Below are 19,559 nucleotides of genomic sequence, written 5' to 3' on the forward strand. Positions count from 1 at the left end.
TTTTTCATTAAATTATAAACAATATCACTCCAATCAATCCTCTTGTAAGTAAACCAACTAAAAAGGAACTGGTTAGCTATGCATCAAATTAAATGGTGAAATGCAAAATAAAACATAAGGAACTATCCAGAAACACCACCTAACGTCTCTTAGAGCCATAGTTGTCAAACATTGACAAAGCTGAATGATTCTACAATTTATGGTCAACAATGCACAGTTGTCCGAGTTTCCAAGTGCTAAATATGAGAAGAGAGTTAACTTTTCAAATACTCTAACTTTACAGAAGCACCAAAACACCTCAGATTTAGGCGCTCAGTTCAGATGTATGATGGGAAGTTGGGAACCTCTTTATCACAACACATATTTTGTTACAAGGCTCCAATTGTGTCAAATAGGCCTGTTTGCATACAGGAATTCCACTTGTGTGCTCCAATTACACTGGTACACATCCCTAAATCATATATCATTACAACACACTTAAATCATGGGTCTCTAGAAATATCCCTTAAACACCAGACATTATGATTTAGAGTGCTTTGCTATGCTGAATACATGGGATTTTGATTTAGAATAGGGTACTTTTAGGCCATGTGTATATCTGAAAAAATAGACTGTTAGAGAACTGGGTTTTATCAGAATTAGCGAGACCAGTCTCTTAAACAGAGACTAAATCAAATCAAACTGAAGTTAAAACAACTTCATGTCGTGCTACGAAATATCCATGAAATGAAAACACTTGCTGATTTTATCGGGTTCAAGGTAGTAAGGTGGTAGACCAATGGGTTTTTTTTTCTAAATGGCCAATAACGCCAATGCCGATATCTAAAGAGCAGGGTGACCGGCTTAATGCTGATATAAACATACTACAGTTTCATGTAAGCAAATAAGACATACACAAAATTGCTGAATTTAAATAAACTTCATTATTTTTCACTTTAATTACTCAATTCAGCAACAACAAAAAAGTCCATCATTCTATAACAATTCTGGAACAAAGGCAAAATGACCATTTCTGTTCATCGGCTTGGTTAATACATCAGTCTATTGCTCAACTAAACTAAGAATATTTAAAGCATGAAAAATATGTTAACTGATCTAATCAGTTTCTGTTTCAAATGGAAAGCGCAAAAATATGTATGTCATCTCTCTTATTATTATCATTTTGGGGATGCCCAGAATGCTAAACCATAAAAATAGCACTACGCAAGCAACCCTTACCAGAACTAAACCTAAAAATGATGCACTAATCTCCCAAACATCTTAATTCAGAAATGTTTACTTAAACAGTTATTTCCATCTATATGTACAGTAATAAGCACGCTGCTAATTTAGCAGGATGCAGAAACCACCCTAAACTCATGAACAGCATATGCATGTGTAAGTGTATGCTTATGAGTGTGGGATCAACATGAGATAGTTGTGAGTGAATTATAAAATCATGGGAGCCCAAATATTTCCATAATGCAAAACCTAGTCAACATAAATCAGATGGGAATGAATGGAGTGATTGAGCGGTGTTGGATGAAGCACCACAGGCCCGGAGGTGTCCACTACTACGGCCCAGGAATCCCAATCGAAATGCGTGTACCCCCATCATGTACTCGGACAAATGAATCAAATTCACACAAAACGCTAGGAAATGTGACAGGCCCCGATGACGTCACACGCATCAGGAAAGTGTTCGCAGCAGTGACAGAACCTCAGCTTTCAGACCAACCTACCTAACAGTAGTAGTCGATGAGTTGCTCTGTAGATCTGTTTGTCTTTCTGGAGCTGTTTCTCTATCTTTTTGTTAGCTTCTCGCTGGGCCTTCTCCTCATTTCGCTGGTCCTCAGTCTTACTGTTGCCCAAACAACCCATTTTCCCAAAAACCCAAGAAAAGTTTTGGGGTGGGGTTGGGTGGGAGGTGTATCTACCGTATGAATAAATGATCCAAATTCCTTGATTGGCCTCCAATCAGAACACTTTGATGGAAAACCGGGACATTTATACTTGTATACACATCGCTTCCCCGGATTTCGCTGATAAGGGCAGGAGGGGAGCACGGGGAAATATGAAAGCTATGAGTGACTAGTATTAGCGAGAATAGGTGGTGGTAGTGAAAACACTAGGCCGGACTACAGACGGCCGAGTCCTGTCGAGCGCTTTGCTGCTATAAAATATGAGATTTCTGTGTATGGATGTGCATCCAGCGAAGCCTTCGACGTTACATGAATGATTTCGGCTTTCCCACGACGGCGAATTAGCAAATTTCCCGTCGCGAATCCATGGTCGGTTTCCCGAAATAACGAGCGACTCCTATTAAAATCATGAATAGCTCCACAAAACGCGATTCTTTTCGGTGTCTTGCTGTCGAATCCGCTGTCCGATGTAACGAGACGGGCAGAACGAGATAGAAAGGGTGGCTACAAATTAAAAAAATAAATATTTCCACCAAAATGACGGCATGTGGATCATTCCGCCCTGCGCCGTGGTCGACATGAACCTTTTAACTCCGTTACGAAACGACGTTGTCTGCGAGAAAAATACGGCGGTGCTGCTGAAAAATTCCCCTCAGATTGACGCTGTTTTCCCTCCTGTTCTGCTTACGGTGACTGATCGCTTTTTTCGGCTTGTCCAAATCAAACGAGGCCCTTCGCCGTCTTCTCCGTTACTGTAATTTGAATTTCTCCTCACATCCGTAGGCTTTGCTTTGACGCGAGCGGCGATCCTTACGGTTCTTTCAACCGCAGATGCAAATGCGAGCGATTCCGTCGATATTTTAACGTACCGGTTATCGCAGTCCGAGTCCGCTGTCAGGCTACGCTTTGTATCCTTCTTGAATCCTTCTTAGATCATGTGCATTTGGATACGTGAAGATAAATCCGACACCACAACGACAGCAATGGATTCCCTACGGACGGAGCGCGTTGAATCCCTAATTGTGGCGAATGGATCCTTTTCGAGGGTGTATTTTTAGCGATTATTTCCTTTTCTCAGTGAATTGTACATTGAGATAGACAGCGTTGAAGAGATGGGTGGGGCAAACAGCTCTCATTGAACCCTGCTAATCACATGACAGCCCAAAAAACGTCAGCAAGAGGCGATTCTGCGGAGCGAGGCGCCCTCTTTGAAGACATGATTCATACGTGATAAAGTTCGCGATTCCCACCCGATCCATCTTTGACTATTGACCATTTTCGCTGCTTATGTGTAGGGCAGTGCGTTACAATCTTATGTTTAACGCATAATTCTCTGAACCACAGCTTCGACCTGAAAATATGTAAACACGCTCGTTTTAAATGGGACTGGGGGCCGAGAACTGCTTCCGTGAACACATGCCACAGCCGAATAATAATTAAATCATGTTAATCAGTTAATGGTTTTTGAGCGTACGTTTTGCATCCGAGGCACATGGAACACAGTAGACTACTAAAAAACTCTGACCTCTGTGATTCGAATCCCGAAAAGACGGCTCTTTTGAGTCGATTCTTTACAATGAATCACCAACATACAGCGCGACTAGTGCAGTCTGATTCCCGAACGACTGACTCGAATGAGTCGGTTCTTTATAGTGAATTAAAACATTTATGAATCACACAGAGCGCTTACTGAACGTGTACTAAAACGTACACATAAAAAGTTTTAGACAGATATATGTTTTTATAAATGTTCGTTTGGTATTTTTAATAGAATCAGTTAGTCGGACCATTTATTGTACTGCAGTCTGAAAAGTCCTCAAAAAGTATTGTCAAGCACATCTTTTGTAAGAACTGTATTTGTTATATCTGTATGTGAAATGTTATGTAAATATGAAATTCTCATGTGGCACCAGATGTCTGAGGACAGTGAATGCAATACGAGTTACAATTTTTCTTTACGAGTATTTAAAATAACTAACATTTATTAGTAGATATTAAAAAAATTACTAACGAATGTTTGAATTTAAGTGTTTGTTGTCTGTTGATATGTACTTAATCCTGATGGCCTCAGTAAATTGATAACTTTATGTAACAATTATTGTATTAATAAACTGACACATTTGTGAGAGAGCACTTGATTATTAATCACTGCAGTGTACACAAACATAATTGCAAATAAGATAACAAGTTACTTCTTAATATATTAAAAGTGCAAATATTTTGAAGGTATATTTTATGGCCACTGATTTAAGCCATGATTTTTCCAATATGGCAACAACATACAACGGTAGCAAACCAGAAGTAAAACATACGCTGCAAAGCCATGAATGATTCACCAGCCAAAGGTGTATAGAGTCCAGGCTCATGTTCATTTGAATGGTTAAAAGTGCTTCTTATTATTACAATAATTATAAGCTTCCTACAACAGTATTTATTTTCTATTTTGTAAACTGGTTAAGTAAGTTTAGCTTGAAAAAGTACTATACATTCATTCATCTACCTGCTGAGAATCTCCACAGACATGCAATATGTCATGTACATGTGCAATATAAATCAGAAAATAAATCAGAAACACTAAATAATCTAACATCAGCTTATATATATTCTATTTTGGCATTGAATGACTACATTCGTTAGACTAAACAAGATGCCAACGACTTCTTAGAGGTTTGTTACAGTCAATCTAAATTAAAGTAAAACTTAATAAAATAGTCAGGTTTTCTACAAAATTATTTTAATTAAAACTGTCTTAGCATATACTCAAAATATTAGTTGTTCATTGTAAACATACAATATATCACACATTACATTCATCAGACATGCTAGAAAGAAAATGTATGCTGACATACATCAGGATATAAACTATACTTGTACTCTATAATCTGTTTTTTTAATACATTGCATTTGGTTGCATTTAGTACATGCACTGGTCAGTGTGAATTATAGTCTAGAAGTACAGAGTTGTTTTTATTATTCTTTTCCTTCAGCTAAAAAAATGGCACTGATATTATTTCATTCAAGCTATAGTAATCTAAAGCCAAACATAAATGAAGTCTATATTTGGTGCCTTGATGCGTTAACTTGAGTCATTGATTTTTCTCGTACATTTATCTGTATTGCTCCAAACAAATGCTTAAAATAGTGACATGCTGATAGTCAGACAGTAAACCAAAGAATCCAGACACATAGTTCTAGTATAAGAGATCATGCAAAAGTCATGTCAACACATGAGAGATAAACTACTGTATGACAGTGACCGAAAAGGAAAATGACGTTTCATTGAGCTATTTTTTGACACCCTGTGGTCTATTTTTGATTCCATAATCTTTGTGTGGCATTCGGAGGCAGAGACTAAACAGACTGATTTGGAAACAAGGAGCAGTATGCGTGCGTATAAAGTGAGGGTTTGTTAAAAATTTAAGCCTGAACTAATCAACACAAAGTTAACAAGTCACTATACTCAAAGTTCTTCAGTGGTCACATCCGTATACAATTAAATTCCATTCTGAGACAAAACCAGTTATCACCTTTAAATGTAAGGATGCATGGATAATGTATAGCAGTTGAGATGACTCTTGGGTTTGAGTACACTACACTATGATCTGTCACCAGAAGGTGGCAGCATTTCTTTAATATTTGATCTCCAGCAGACTTGTTTTTTGTGAAACTATTTGTGTCCCAAACTCTATATACAACAGTTAAATGAGGATAATCAGAATGCTCTGTCTCATATTCTGTGCTGAAGACGTTTGACGGAGCGCAAAACACGAAATATCCATTACACATGACACATTCTCTTAATAATAATAATAATAATTCAGTCTCACGGTTGTTGTTAACCCTTCTATTTGAGAAATAACTATCCAAATAAAAAATAAATGATTTAGCAGTTGTGGAAAACATCATTTGTTGTCCTTACAAGTCTTAAGTCTCTTCCTTTGTTTTTTTCCTTTGATTTGTATGAAGGCTGATCGACAGTGGATGAATATTGTTGTATACTGTTTCCTTGTTTTCCATTTTACGTTAAGTTTATTATCCATAACAATGTTCTTTCACTACATATTAAGGAGTCAGATCAATATATTTGCCAATATTTCTGTGGCCAAAATGTTTTGACATATGTGACCCTGGACCACAAAAATTTCCTACCGTAAATATATCAAAACTTAAATTTTGATTAGTAATATGCATTGCTAAGGACTTCATTTGGACAACTTTAAAGGTGATTTTCTCAATATTTTAATTTTTTTGCACCCTCAGATTCCAGATTTTCAAATAGTCGTATCTCAGCCAAATATTGTCCTATCCTAACAAACCATACATCAATGGAAAGCTTATTTAATCAGATTGAATATGTTGTATAAATCTCAATTTAAAAAAATTGACCCTTATGACTGGTTTTGTGGTCCAGGGTCACATATTGAGTGCGGCAGCAAAACTTTTCAGGATCCAACACGCAGCTTTGTTAATGTATAATGAACATTCAGTTTTAATTTCAGAAACTTTTGAGAAGATATTGTTTAAAATGAAGTTTGTATTTGTTTTACGTGCCATAATTAATTATTACAGGGCTTTCAGGGGTCTTCAAAAAGTCTTAGTTGTATCAAATTTAAGCCCATAAAAAGTCTTAAATGGTACAAGAAAGTCTTAATTTTGTTTTCAAGAGGTCTTAAATTTGAGGACGGAAATTGAAGAATTGCGAAATAGCCTAACAAAGGCTATGATTTCATTGATTAAAAATGAGCGCTGCATGTTTCAAAGTCATGTGCTGTGCTGCTTTGTGGACTGCGATTACTGGGGAACAGGGCTGTCGCTAGTGGGGTGAAAGGTGATGACGATTATAGGGGACTACAGCTGAGGGGGGCCCCCAGCCATTTCAGCCACACAGAGAGCCATGTCTCACAGACAGCGCGCAAACATCGAACCGAGCTTTCTTTCGCATCCTCCTGCACCTGAACGAACAAATAAATCTCGCCAGTTTAAACATACAAACATAAAAACTTAATTCAGCACCCGTGCAGAGTTTTGCCTCTCCTTGCTCTTGAACCAACAGATACATACAAAATTATGGCGAGTATCTTCGAAAAAAACTGTCAGTTATGTGAACGTAAACAGTTTGGAAAGAAATTGGATGTGTATCATTATATTGGATGTATTGTCTCTTAAAGTGGCCATGCCTAATTTACTAGCTGCTGTCGGTGTCCTTAATGTTAATCCAAGAAATTAAATGAGAGAAAATCGCTCACAGCTCTTTACTGAATTACTTTGAGGTTTTAACAAGGATTAATCTATATTTAATTTATACAGTGAAGACTGTGCAATGATATTTTACATTTGATTATTTAGTTTCTGTACCTGGACACCTACAAACTTGAAAAAAACTTAAACATTGTTTAATTTGTATCTTTGTTTTATTTATTTATTTGTGCTATTTACACAATTTCAAACAGGGCCCATGGGTACAACCTGCACCGGGGCCCCGCAAATCCCAGCTACAGTCCTGCCGGGGAAACCGCTATATTTCTGTCATTCCAAAAGCACCACCTGCTGGCAGGAGATTGAATTTGACTCATCTCTTTTCTTAGAAATTGTGTACATGCTAAAATGTGAAGTTTATCATTTTATAAAACTTTTTTTTTTTGTGAAAACCTGTACCTGAACTGTAAATCATGTTTTTACAGTCATTTTACAGTTTAATATGTTACCGTAGACATTGCCCTACCCCACTCATATGGTATTAATTTTATTTGTGCAGGTCTTAAAAAAGGGTCTTAAGGTTCTCTGTTTTGAGTTTGAATGATGAATAATCACAAAATGAAATGGGACAGAAAGATGTGAGATGTGTAAACAAAAAAAGAGATGAGTTTTGTAGTTGGCTGAATAAGTAGAAATAAAAATGTTTAGCTTATTTAACACAATTTTTTATCCCTTTGAGGGAAACATGAGTATTGTTTGTAGGGCGTTTCCTATAAGTCTCTATGCTATTCTTGTCCTTACTGTAGATGAATTTTAATGTTCTATAGGTTTTTTTTTTTCACCCGACCCGACAATAATAGGTATAGTGCTGTTACACAATGAGGTTTAATACAGTCCAACCTTTAACTCAGGACCCATTTGTGTTATGTCACATTACATAAGACAGTCCCTTTCAAGGAAAGATATAATTCGGGGAATTAGTCGCCTTCTCCTTGTCTAATGTTATATTAAGAACTGCATGCCTTCCTCAAATTTTAACCCGAACAAAAATACGATTGTTCTTGGTGACAATCAGCTTGCTTAAATTTTCGGCATGCATTATAGACCAATTGGCTTAATTTAGTTGTGTGTAACCAGAGGTTAATAGCCCCTGATTCTATTACAACGGGATGCAGTATGTGTTGAATGTCTTTTGTCATGCCCTGCATGAAGTTGCATGATCAACAGTGGACTCCTTATGAGTCCATTCATCTGATTTCATGCAATATTTCATCCATGAGAGGATGTGATTCTGTTTAAGTGAGCAATAACAGCATGCAATCACTTAAAATAAGACATTACACTTGTGGGCTTGCAGCTGTGAGCAGTGAGATCCAGCCTCAACAACAGAGGCAGCAGTCAAAAGCAGCCACATCAAAAGAGACCAAGTTAAGCTACAAACATTTTCATTGAGGTTGATTCTGCCTTAAAATGACAAATTGTTATTAAAAGCCCAAAAGCAAAAAGAAGGACACACTTCATAACCAGACTTCCTTTTTAGACGTGTGCGCACAAACACTACCGGCCAAGCCCCATAAAACACACAGAGATCGTTTTCCTACATTCTAAGGTTGCAACAATCAGGTTTGTATGTGTGTGTCATCTGTTTTTGAACCGAGCACCCGCATGACTAGAGTATTTTGGTCACAGAGCTTAACAGTTTCTTCGGTTGTGTCGTCAGGCTGCCCTCCTTTTCTTGTGTAACTTGTTAATAAAAAGAAGAACAGCTCTCATAAAGGTAGCGGCATATGAGGCCTTGTGTAATGCTACTTTATAAAACCACGACTGCTCTAACACTGTTTGCGCCTCCAAGGAAGGCCAAAGGGGAAGTCAACGAGTTTGAAAGAAAAAAATAAGGCACTAGAAATTTCTTGGGATTCGTCACACATTTAAATCTACATATATTCCAGACCGATGGGCATAGACACATTAAGTCTATGTATTAAGCTTTACCTGCAATCACTCACATCATTAACATATCCCTTCACACTGGTGTTTTTCCCTCAACATTTAGACAGGCTCGTATAACCCCACTACTTAAGAAACCCACCCTTAACCCATCTCTTTTAGAGAACTACAGACCGGTTTCCCTTCTTCCTTTCATTGCAAAAACACTTGAACGAGCTGTGTTCAACCAAGTCTCTATACATTTCTCACACAGAACAACCTCCTTGACAGCAACCAGTCTGGTTTCAGAAGTGGACATTCAACCAAGACTGCCTTGCTCTCAGTTGTTGAAGCCCTAAGACTGGCAAGAGCGGATTCCATTTTCTAATCTATCTGTTTTCTTTTTTATTTATTATATTATTTAAAAAAACGCTTGCTACATGTACTGCGTTAAGCTAACTGAGACTTGTTATAGCACTGCTAAATGACTAAATGTAATGTAATGTAATGTAAGTCTCATCTTGGTTCACAGAAAATATTCAGCAACACTTGGTTTTTTTATCCAAAGAGGAAGTCGAGCCATGCGACTAGTGCAGAAGTAGGCGGAAGGGGAAAAAATAATAAAATGTATGCCACAAGAATAGCACTGCAGTTTTAGAAAATTAAATGGTCTTTGGAAAACAGTTTCACTTCACTTTTTTACAATTTTAGACCGGAATCAGCAGAATGTCTAGATTTATGTTCTGCAAAAAATGTCTGAGTTAAAATTTCATTCTTTGCTAAACAAAAAAAAAACAAGTAGGGCCAGTTTTCCTGCTACAGATTAGATCTTGACCAGATGCTTTCATTGTTATGACAATCCATGAACATCACAGAAACCAGGTTTAATCTGAGTTAAAAAGCTCAGGCCATATGAAACTCAAAAGTTTTTGCACTGTAGACATTTTAGGGGGCATATTCAGAATAGCGGTCAATCAATATGTTTTTCAGTGACCGACTGAAAACCAGGATGACAATAGTTTCCACCAAAATACCACAAAACAACCTTTCACAGTACTTTCCATGGACAAAGTACAAAATAGGACCTGAAACTTCATTTTCTTTCTCAGCAAGTGGTCAGTGAAAGGAGCTGCTATATGGGTTTATAGTGTCTACAGTTTAACATTTATGCGGCTCTTTGTTTAGCAGTAAACATTAAATGAACAAAATATATGCATTTTTATTAAATAAAATAAACCTATGAATGAGAACATGGGTAAGACCCTTTTTTTTACTTACTAAATGAGACCTGATTCTATTCTCTGGTAATCAACAGCAGGCCACAGATGCTGATGCTTGCATTTAACCAAAATAGTCTTTAGTCATGTGGACCTGCAAAATATGTAATTTGTGTAAATGAAGAACAGAGTAAAAAGTATCATTTTATAATCAATGTAAATGTAATTAAGTATTCCATTTCAATTGTACTTGAGTAAAGATTAATACTTAAGTATGCTAATAAAGTTTTTACCATTTTTATATCTAAAGTTTATATGCATTCAACAGATGCTACATTGTATGATTTTAATTGTTAGTGGAGAAGGATAAGGCCTCTTAAGTGGTACAGGCCAATAATACTTAATGCATTTAAAACTTGTTTATGCTCATTTTATTCTAGATGCTCATCATCACCTCTAACACTTAAAAAAGCTACCACAGTATATAGGTGGAAACGACGGTTGCCATGGTAACGTGTTTTAAAGGGCCAGTCGCAAACTTTCCGTCGGACGCGTCGGCTCGTGGCTGCTCTCATTTACCTTGACAGCAGATAAAGTAGTCGCACCATCCTCTTACCTAACAACAGCAGCCTGTGCGTTTGCTTGTACTCTCTCTTCTCCGCCTTCAGGCTCTTGTCAATGTTTCGACTCCGTTTGTTCTCCGATTTGACCCGCGCCCTCTCCTCCACCCGCCGCCGCTCTCTGAGCTGCGTGTCACAACTGTCCAAATGACCGGACTCGACATCGATCCCGGGACTCGCACCGGTCCGTCCGCCGGTGTATGAGATCGCCGACTGTGATAACCTAGATCTGAAGCTGTGACACATCCCCATGGCCAGAGCTGGGATCGATCCTTAACATTCGAATGGAAAAGTCTTGCAGGATAAGAACACCATGATGATGATGATGATGATGATGGTGGTGGTTATCCAGGTCAGGTGGAGAGAAGGCTCGCTATCCCTTACAGCCTTGTCGCTCAGGCTCTCCAAAGGTGTCAGTTAGCCTCATCGGGTTTTCCCTCAGTTTCTGACATTCACGAGTAGACAGGAGTGAACTTTGACCGGACACGCATAGCGTACTTTTCACTGTTTGTTATTCTTGCTCTACTATTTCGGGACGCCGCTCCAAGTCCCTCCTCGTCCGCCGGAGCTCTCGCCGCTCCGCTCGCTCTCTCTGGGGCTGACCTGAGATCAGCTCTGCTCCGTAACTTTTGCGCAGCGTTAAATTTTCACGAGCGGCAGGGGGAGGTCACTCACTCCGTGAAGTTGTTCAAATATTTGTGGCTTCACAAATTATTTTAAGGGAGATGAAAAACAGTTTAATTTCATTAATCTTGTCATAATTTTGATGACATTCCATACATACAGAGACAAATATTGATGTTAATAAATAAATGTATTTACAGAAAACACACTTACTGAGAGAAATTAAGTGATTATTTCGATTATTCCCCGTGGCGGTAATTTTATCTCGGTCGTTATTCATAGTGTTGTATAATGTTGTTGTTCATTGAATAAAAAAAGGTCACCCCGTGAGGTCACACGGAAAAAAGAGCACAATTTTGTAAACCAAGTATTTCTTTGATCTATTTATAGTTTTATTATATGATGGAAATTGTTAAGATTTATTTATTTTATTCAGGTTTATGTTAAAATTAATTTAATGTTATTTTACAGTGTAACTTGTTTATTATTGTAGACACCTTTTTTTTTTTTTTTTTTTTTACCTAGAGAGCGCACACCTGTTTTAGAACTGAGTCTGCCGCCATTCCAGCTTTTGGGGGTACAGGGTGCACAGAATATAACAGTTGCAATAATAATATCCTGTAGGTGGAGTTATTATACATTAACATGCAAGTTCAAGACAGACTTGACAGCTGCAATTACTTATAGATATATATTTTTTTTACCACTTATGTAAGAAAAAAAAACCTACAAAGCTTTTATTTATTTATTTGGCATATATCACATATAGGGTACATATGGATATGACAGGGTAGAAAGTTAATATTTTCTGAACATTTTCTAGGGTATAACATGATATGAATTAAAAGGGTTGTAAAGATGTCACGCAGGCTATTAAATAAATTAAAAGTGAAGATGACTCTCTTGCCCTTTATCTTCTTTTGCTTTCCCCCTCTTGTCGCTATTTCTGTTTAATTTCCCCAAATAAAATGACCTGAAATCATGAAAGCCCTCATTGTAACTGCAGATCTGACACAGTTTGTACAAAAAGCACAGCACTTTGCTAAATATACGAACTCTCTCCTGTTTCTTGGAAGGTTGAATAACTTGCACAATAGCATGCCTTCTGTTCTTAATCTGTCCTACAGCATGCCTCGTGCATTGACATTATCAACAAGAGTGCCGCACTTCACACATTCCCTCCACTTCGGGTCTTTTGAATAACTTGTGCTTTATCTTAACTTATACTATTCATGGTTGATAGTCAAGAATCACCTTAATAAATGATACGAAGATGACTGACTGAGTCCATTTTTAAATGTAGCAGTAAAATAAACAGTTCTTGTGAAAACTACTTGGAGCACAACAGTGGCATCTGTTGGTAAAATATAAATCTGTATATAACCAGCTAACAGAACTTTCTGTCAAGGTTCTCTCAAAAGTTACAAACAAATATTCTTAATAGAGTGTTCATTGAAAGTTATCTGGTCATTCTCAAAAATGTAGCACAGAAACATTATTCATACATCGTTCATGGAATGTTTTTTCCTGAAACATGTTTAATGTTACTACTTGTTCAGAGAACATTCAAACACAAAATTCCAATAATGTTTGCAAATTGGAACATTCCCTTAAAATTTGCATATGCAAGAAAAACATTTTCAAAATATTAAAAAACACTGGGGCATTCAGAAATAGTGTTTTTAACTTAATGGGAAAGTTGAGTATGCTGCCTGGCCTCCAAACTGAAATTCCAGACCAGGAAGATGTAAAAGTTTGTACTGTACAGAACTGCCAGCTTCAACATATAGGCTATAAACAAACTCTCCTTGCAGGAAACACTTAGACAATGAGTATGTGGTCTGTCTGTCTTTCTGACGGTCTGTGTCACTGCATTGCAGCAGATAGGGCCCGCAACAGTCTTATCATGCACGCCAGAGAGACGGCCACTGATCCAAGCTCATGATGATAGGACTTTTTTCATTTTAAATATTCAAATATTTAAACTACCCTTAAATTCTTAACAAACATCATCAATTCTGTCATTCACAGTGGGCTAAACTTTGACCCTGCAACACAATTGTTGTTATTGACTGAAAGGCAGTAGTCTGTTGTACTAGCTTGCTAATTAAGTGTCACACTGACTAGTACATTGTGTGACATATGGGTGACTCCCTCTTGATGATGTCTTCAGTGGTATTACACACACAGTGGGCACCTCAGACTCACGGTCAAGGCTATTCCTGCTCTTTCAACGTGCCAAATCTATCATTATGCGTGAGATTGTTCATCTACAGATCGGACAGTGTGGGAATCAGATCGGCTCAAAGGTGCGATGGGTTTTTATGTGTATTTTTATGATTAGCAGCTGCATTATCATCTTAACCTCAACTTGATTCAAGCTAGACAATCTGATGCAGGCTTAACAGACAAATGAACATGCATTTCTGTATTATGAGTATTTATTCGTAGTTAAATTCTCAGTTTATGTCATGCATTTCTTTTATTATTATAGTCATTTTATTAGAGTCTACTGTCATTTTGAACAGCATTCTGTTAGTAGCTTAATATTGCAATAATGTGCTTTTTCAGTTAAAAGCAATAGCAAAAACTTCTTTACTATATTTGAAGTATGAAATGCATTTTTAAAGTGAATAAATATATAAAGTTATGATACGTGCGGTCAAGGGTGTTCACCCCAGAGTGGTCTAATGTAAGATAAGAGACACAGAGCCTCTTGTGACGGGGTGGGCCTTCTTTATCATGGAAATGAGCTCAGCGGCCTGTAAATGTCTGAGTGATAGATGCAGTAGAATTGTGGTCAAAACTGAATGGCATCCGGAAAAACAATTGCAAGTCACTTAAACTCAACACATAAGTCAGTTATTGAAGGCTTCCTTTGACTCTGTGTGTAGAGAATGACCATTTTTGTCATTTGAAATGACAAAACATTTCATTCAGTGCTGAAGTTATCAGTTTAAGCAGGTCACAATGCAGTTCATTGGAGAAAATATGGTGTCTCATTTCCATGTGTTTGCAGTTCTGGGAGGTGATCAGTGATGAACATGGTATTAACAGAGTAGGAGCGTATGAGGGTGACATGGACCTTCAGCTGGAGAGGGTCAATGTTTACTTCAATGAAGCACATGGTATGCAGACCTACATGTTACATTCATATTTTATGCTTGTATACAGTGGCTATTAAAACATTTGTAGGGATTCCCAAACTTTTTTGTCAGCCAAACCCCCTTTTTAATAATAAAAATAACATTTCTGTTGTAAAATTAAATTGTAATTTTTTTTATACTTGATCATTATAATCATGAAATGCAGATGAGACTATACAGACATTTAATTAAATTGCAGCCTTAGAGTTCATAAACGCACTAAGCTATATCATAATTATCATGTAGCCCCATTTGTTTATTTTTTATTTATTTTAATTTTTTTATTAGCTTTTCATCAACTCACAAACCCAAATGACATTCATACATTTTTAGCACATGAATAAATATCTACATTATATAATATGTTATATGTATAAGATGGTAGTCTATATTGGGTTGAATTTTGGGTAAAAGTTTATATATTTTTTATTATTCTGTTATATCCAATCTGTATTTTTGTTACTGTAAATCGTAGAAAATATATATTGTGTGAAAAGTAGGTGACTTTATCTGGTAAATGTGTCTTGGACTCGAGGAACAGAGTAACTTCCTGTAACAAAAGTCTCATTGACATGTTTCATTGCCTGTCAGGTGGCAAGTATGTTCCAAGAGCATTGTTAGTGGACCTGGAGCCGGGCACTATGGACAGCGTGAGGGGCAGTCACATAGGACAGCTCTTCAGACCGGATAACTTTATACACGGTGAGCCAGCAATCATCTACATTAAAGACATTTTATTTAGATACTACATGAGTTGACTTCTATAAACTATATAGGGTTGGTTTCATCACTTCTGAAACTAAAAATAAAGCTTCCAAAAGGGGGATTTCACAGTGTTGCCACAGAAGAGCCATTTCAGGCTCCACAAAGAACTTTCCAGTAAACCATTCTTAAAAGAAACTATTTTTTCTTAGTGTGAACATTATTTAAAAAGAAAGAAAGAAAGAAAGAATGGTATGGTAAGGAATAGTAAGGTTCTATGGATGTTAAAGGTTCTTTATAGAGCCATGCAATGCCAATAAAGAACCTGTATTTTTAAGTGTGTTTCATGATATATGTAATATGCAATGTAGATCATATAGATCAATTACATTATTTTGTTTATTAGCCTAATTCTACAATAAGCAGCTCAAACAGTAGCACATTACATTATCAGTGGCCATGAATTTGGTTCCCAGAGTGCATCAGATATTAAAATGCATACCTTGCATGCAGCCAAATGTGTGCATGTAATGGATGGATTTCATTTTTAATGATTTTATCCTAACTATGAATCTATATGAACAACCATGAATATGTGTAAGTTAGTATCCACACCAGTACACAATAATGTGCGCTGTAGTTTTGATGTCTGTTGCTTTAAATGCATGTGCTCTTAAAAGTGTAATGGATTCTTATTGGCTGCCAATGTTTTTATCATTCATCAGTTGGAAATGATGCAACAATATAATTCCTCTGTTTCATTATTGTTATTATTGTGGTGTGGACTTCACTATTTCCATAGAATTATAATGACTATTAAAACTTCATAGTTATTGTAAAGTTATCCTCCCTGGCTATTGTAATGTTAACAAACCCGAACTCAAACTCTGAAATCTGATTGGCTGTTACAATGACTCAATGCCTCTCATATGCCATAACATCATTCCTGATGCTGTTTTCTCTTTATAAATGTAAAGGCAATTCCGGAGCTGGCAATAACTGGGCCAAAGGTCACTATACTGAGGGCGCAGAACTTGTGGAGCAGGTTGTGGATCGCGTTCGTAACGAAGCCGAGAGCTGCGACTGCATGCAGGGCTTCCAGTTCGTCCACTCTCTGGGCGGTGGCACTGGTTCGGGAATGGGCACCCTGATTATCAATAAGATCCGAGAAGAGTATCCTGACTGTATCATGAATAGTTTCAGCGTAATGCCCTCGCCGAAGGTCTCCGATACAGTAGTCGAGCCATATAACGCGACCCTATCAATCCACCAACTGATTGAGAATACAGACGAGACGTATTGTATTGATAACGAAGCACTGTACGATATCTGCTTCCGCACTCTAAAGCTCACAACACCAACTTATGGAGATCTCAACCACTTGGTATCCCTCACCATGAGCGGGGTCACGACCTCCCTTCGCTTCCCAGGTCAACTGAATGCTGACCTTCGGAAGCTGGCCGTCAATATGGTGCCTTTCCCACGTCTCCATTTCTTCATGCCAGGTTTCGCTCCTCTCACTGCACGCGGTAACCAACAATACCGTGCCCTAACAGTGCCCGAGCTCACCCAGCAGATGTTCGACCCTCGGAATATGATGACCGCGTGCGACCCACGTCGAGGGCGCTATCTGACAGTGGCGGGCGTTTTCCGCGGTCGCATGTCCACTAAAGAGGTCGACGAGCAAATGCTAGCCATTCAGCAGAAGAACAGCAATTACTTCGTAGACTGGATCCCTCACAATGTCAAAGTGGCCGTTTGCAACATCCCACCACGAGGCCTCAAAATGGCCTCCACCTTCATCGGAAACAACACCGCCATCCAGGAGATATTCAAACGCATTGGAGAGCAGTTCGCGCTCATGTTTCGACGCAAGGCCTTCCTGCACTGGTACACGGGGGAGGGCATGGATGAGCTGGAGTTCACAGAGGCCGAGAGCAACATGAATGATTTGGTTTCAGAGTACCAGCAGTATCAGGATGCCACCGCCGATATGGATTACGATGCAGAAGATGAAGAGGCAGAAGAGGAGGGTCTGTCATCAACAGCACACAGCACTCGAGTGGAGATTAAGACTGAGGCGGTCACTGAAACTTCAGTCAGCGAATGACACGTGGGCTTCAGTGTATATAGCAAGAGTGGATCTGATTGTGTGAAGAGTGAGAACATTCAGTGGCCCCAAAAAGTATTTAGACACTTAAGATACAGTTAAAACTGATATATGAGTTATACTGCATTAGAAAAAATGTTTGGCTTGAAAGGTGTGCTTTTTAAATGAAACTTTTTATATATATATATTTTATGTAATTAAATGACAATGTGCCTTAAAGGTGCAATGTGTAATATTTACAACGATCTATTGACAGAAATGCAATATAATATACATTACTATGTTTTCAGAAGTGTATAAAGACCTTAATTAGCCGTTATGTTTTTATTATCTTAGATTGAGCAATTTCTATCTACATACACCGCGGGTCCCCTTACACGGAAGTCGCCACCGTGTTTCTACAGTAGCCCTAAACGGACAAACTGCTCTACAGAGTGCGTTTCGTCACTTTGTTGTTCTTGCGAATAAAACACTGACACAATGATGAACAAGTACATTAATATTCGCAATACCATCGATTTATTGAATGATTAAGTAAATATAATTCCTTAATTTACCTTTGTAAAGAAATCTCATTGCTCTCTGCTGTCTTTACCGACAACATCTGTGTCGGCCACCGTAGCTTCTCTAAAGGGTGGGGTGAGCGGGGGACTGAGCCGGTGGTTGCAATTCGCAACCTCACCGCTAGATGCCGCTAAAATTCTAAAGTGAAAGTGACATGTGGCCAAGTATGGTGACCCATACTTGGAATTAGTGCTCTGCATTTTAACCCATCCAAAGTGCACACACACAGCAGTGAACACACACACACACCGTGAACACACACCCGGAGCAGTGGGCAGCCATTTTTGCTGCGGCGCCCGGGGAGCAGTTGGGGGTTCGGTGCCTTGCTCAAGGGCACCTCAGTCGTGGTATTGAAGGTGGTAGAGAGCGCTGTACATTCACTCCCCCCACCGACAATCCCTGCCGGTACGAGACTCGAACCCGCAACCTTTTTGGGTTACGAGTCCGATTCTCTGACCATTAGGCCACGACTTCCCCAAAAAATTCACACACTGCACCTTTAAGTGTTCAGATACCATTTGGAGCCACTGTTCATAGCAAACTGTGAAATATCTCTGACCTCCAGGAGGAAATGATGAATTACATAAATACAGAACAATAGGATATATTCAAAATTCAAATATAATTTTCTAATCTTTCCTATTATATATATTTTCAAATGTTTGGGGTCGATATGTTTTTTAAAAAGTCTCACCAAGGCTGCATTTAAAAAAACAGTAAAAAAAACAGTAAAACCGTAATATTGTGAATATTAATTATAATATATTTTATGAAATGTATTTTATTTCTGTGATGGAAAGCTAAACTTTCAGAAAGAAAATTGTTTATTATTAATGCTGAAAACAGCTTTCAGGATTTGATGAATAGAAAGTTCAAAAGAACAGCATTTATTTGAATGTATAAATGTTTGATCAATTTAATGTATCCTTATCAAGTAAAAGTATTCATTCCTTTAAAGAAACAATCTCACTGACCCCAGACCTTTGAAAGGTAGTATATAGTTTATTGTAAAACTTAATTTATATAAAGATATCATAAAGATAATTAACCTATATTGTTGTGTAACATCACTGGAGAACACAAAACAATTTCTGTATGTTCTGTAATGAACGAATATCTATAGACGTCTTGAGAAAAATACAGGGAAAAACAGATAGTCAAAACCTTTTTCTTTTGTGTGATGTACTAGTTCTATATAGAGGATTACATTTTTCTGTCATTATTTGTCAATATTTAAATGCTACATTTTTGAATTTTGTTAATTTTGCTTATCCTTTGAAAGCATAAGATACAAAATAATTTTACCAATGTAAACTGCAACTGTTTCATAATAAATTTGATGTATCTGCATTGTACTTGAGCATTATAGTGCTAAAAACATTCATGTGTTTACCATTTATGTAATGCAACCATCAGTTTTCTTGCAAAATGTATTAAAATACATTTTTTGGGATACCAGCAACAGAGACTAAACTACTCAATTTGTGAATCTAAGCGGTTTCACTGTACGTATCTAAATAAAATAGATTAATCTCTGAAAATCTTGCTGTTTT

General features: G+C 37.6%; 2 protein-coding genes across 3 annotated transcripts in view; one reads left to right on the forward strand and one right to left on the reverse strand.

Moving 5' to 3' along the window:
* Positions 1 to 11,442, reverse strand: part of LOC107729747 (guanine nucleotide-binding protein G(s) subunit alpha) — a 34,903-nt gene extending 23,461 nt beyond the window's left edge. Inside the window, exon 1 of one of the 2 annotated variants that reach the window (XM_016540423.1) lies at positions 10,857 to 11,442. In XM_016540423.1, coding sequence (XP_016395909.1) covers positions 10,857 to 11,112 — 256 coding nt within the window. In that variant the 5' untranslated portion in view covers positions 11,113 to 11,442. Of the gene's footprint in view, positions 1 to 1,721; positions 3,079 to 10,856 lie in introns of those variants that run through there. The other variant, XM_016540424.1, reaches the window with a different exon arrangement.
* Positions 11,443 to 13,687: 2,245 nt separating this feature from the next.
* On the forward strand, positions 13,688 to 17,640 carry LOC107729746 (tubulin beta chain-like). Its single transcript, XM_016540421.1, has 4 exons — positions 13,688 to 13,793; positions 14,504 to 14,612; positions 15,222 to 15,332; positions 16,310 to 17,640. The coding sequence occupies exons 1-4, from the start codon at positions 13,737 to 13,739 to the stop codon at positions 17,440 to 17,442; spliced, it is 1,410 nt and encodes a 469-aa protein (XP_016395907.1). The 5' UTR covers positions 13,688 to 13,736; the 3' UTR covers positions 17,443 to 17,640.
* The last annotated feature ends 1,919 nt before the right edge of the window (positions 17,641 to 19,559 follow it).

This window comes from Sinocyclocheilus rhinocerous, unplaced genomic scaffold (genome assembly GCF_001515625.1).
Source record: "Sinocyclocheilus rhinocerous isolate Xijiao unplaced genomic scaffold, SAMN03320098_v1.1 scaffold218, whole genome shotgun sequence".
Lineage (NCBI taxonomy): Eukaryota > Metazoa > Chordata > Actinopteri > Cypriniformes > Cyprinidae > Sinocyclocheilus > Sinocyclocheilus rhinocerous.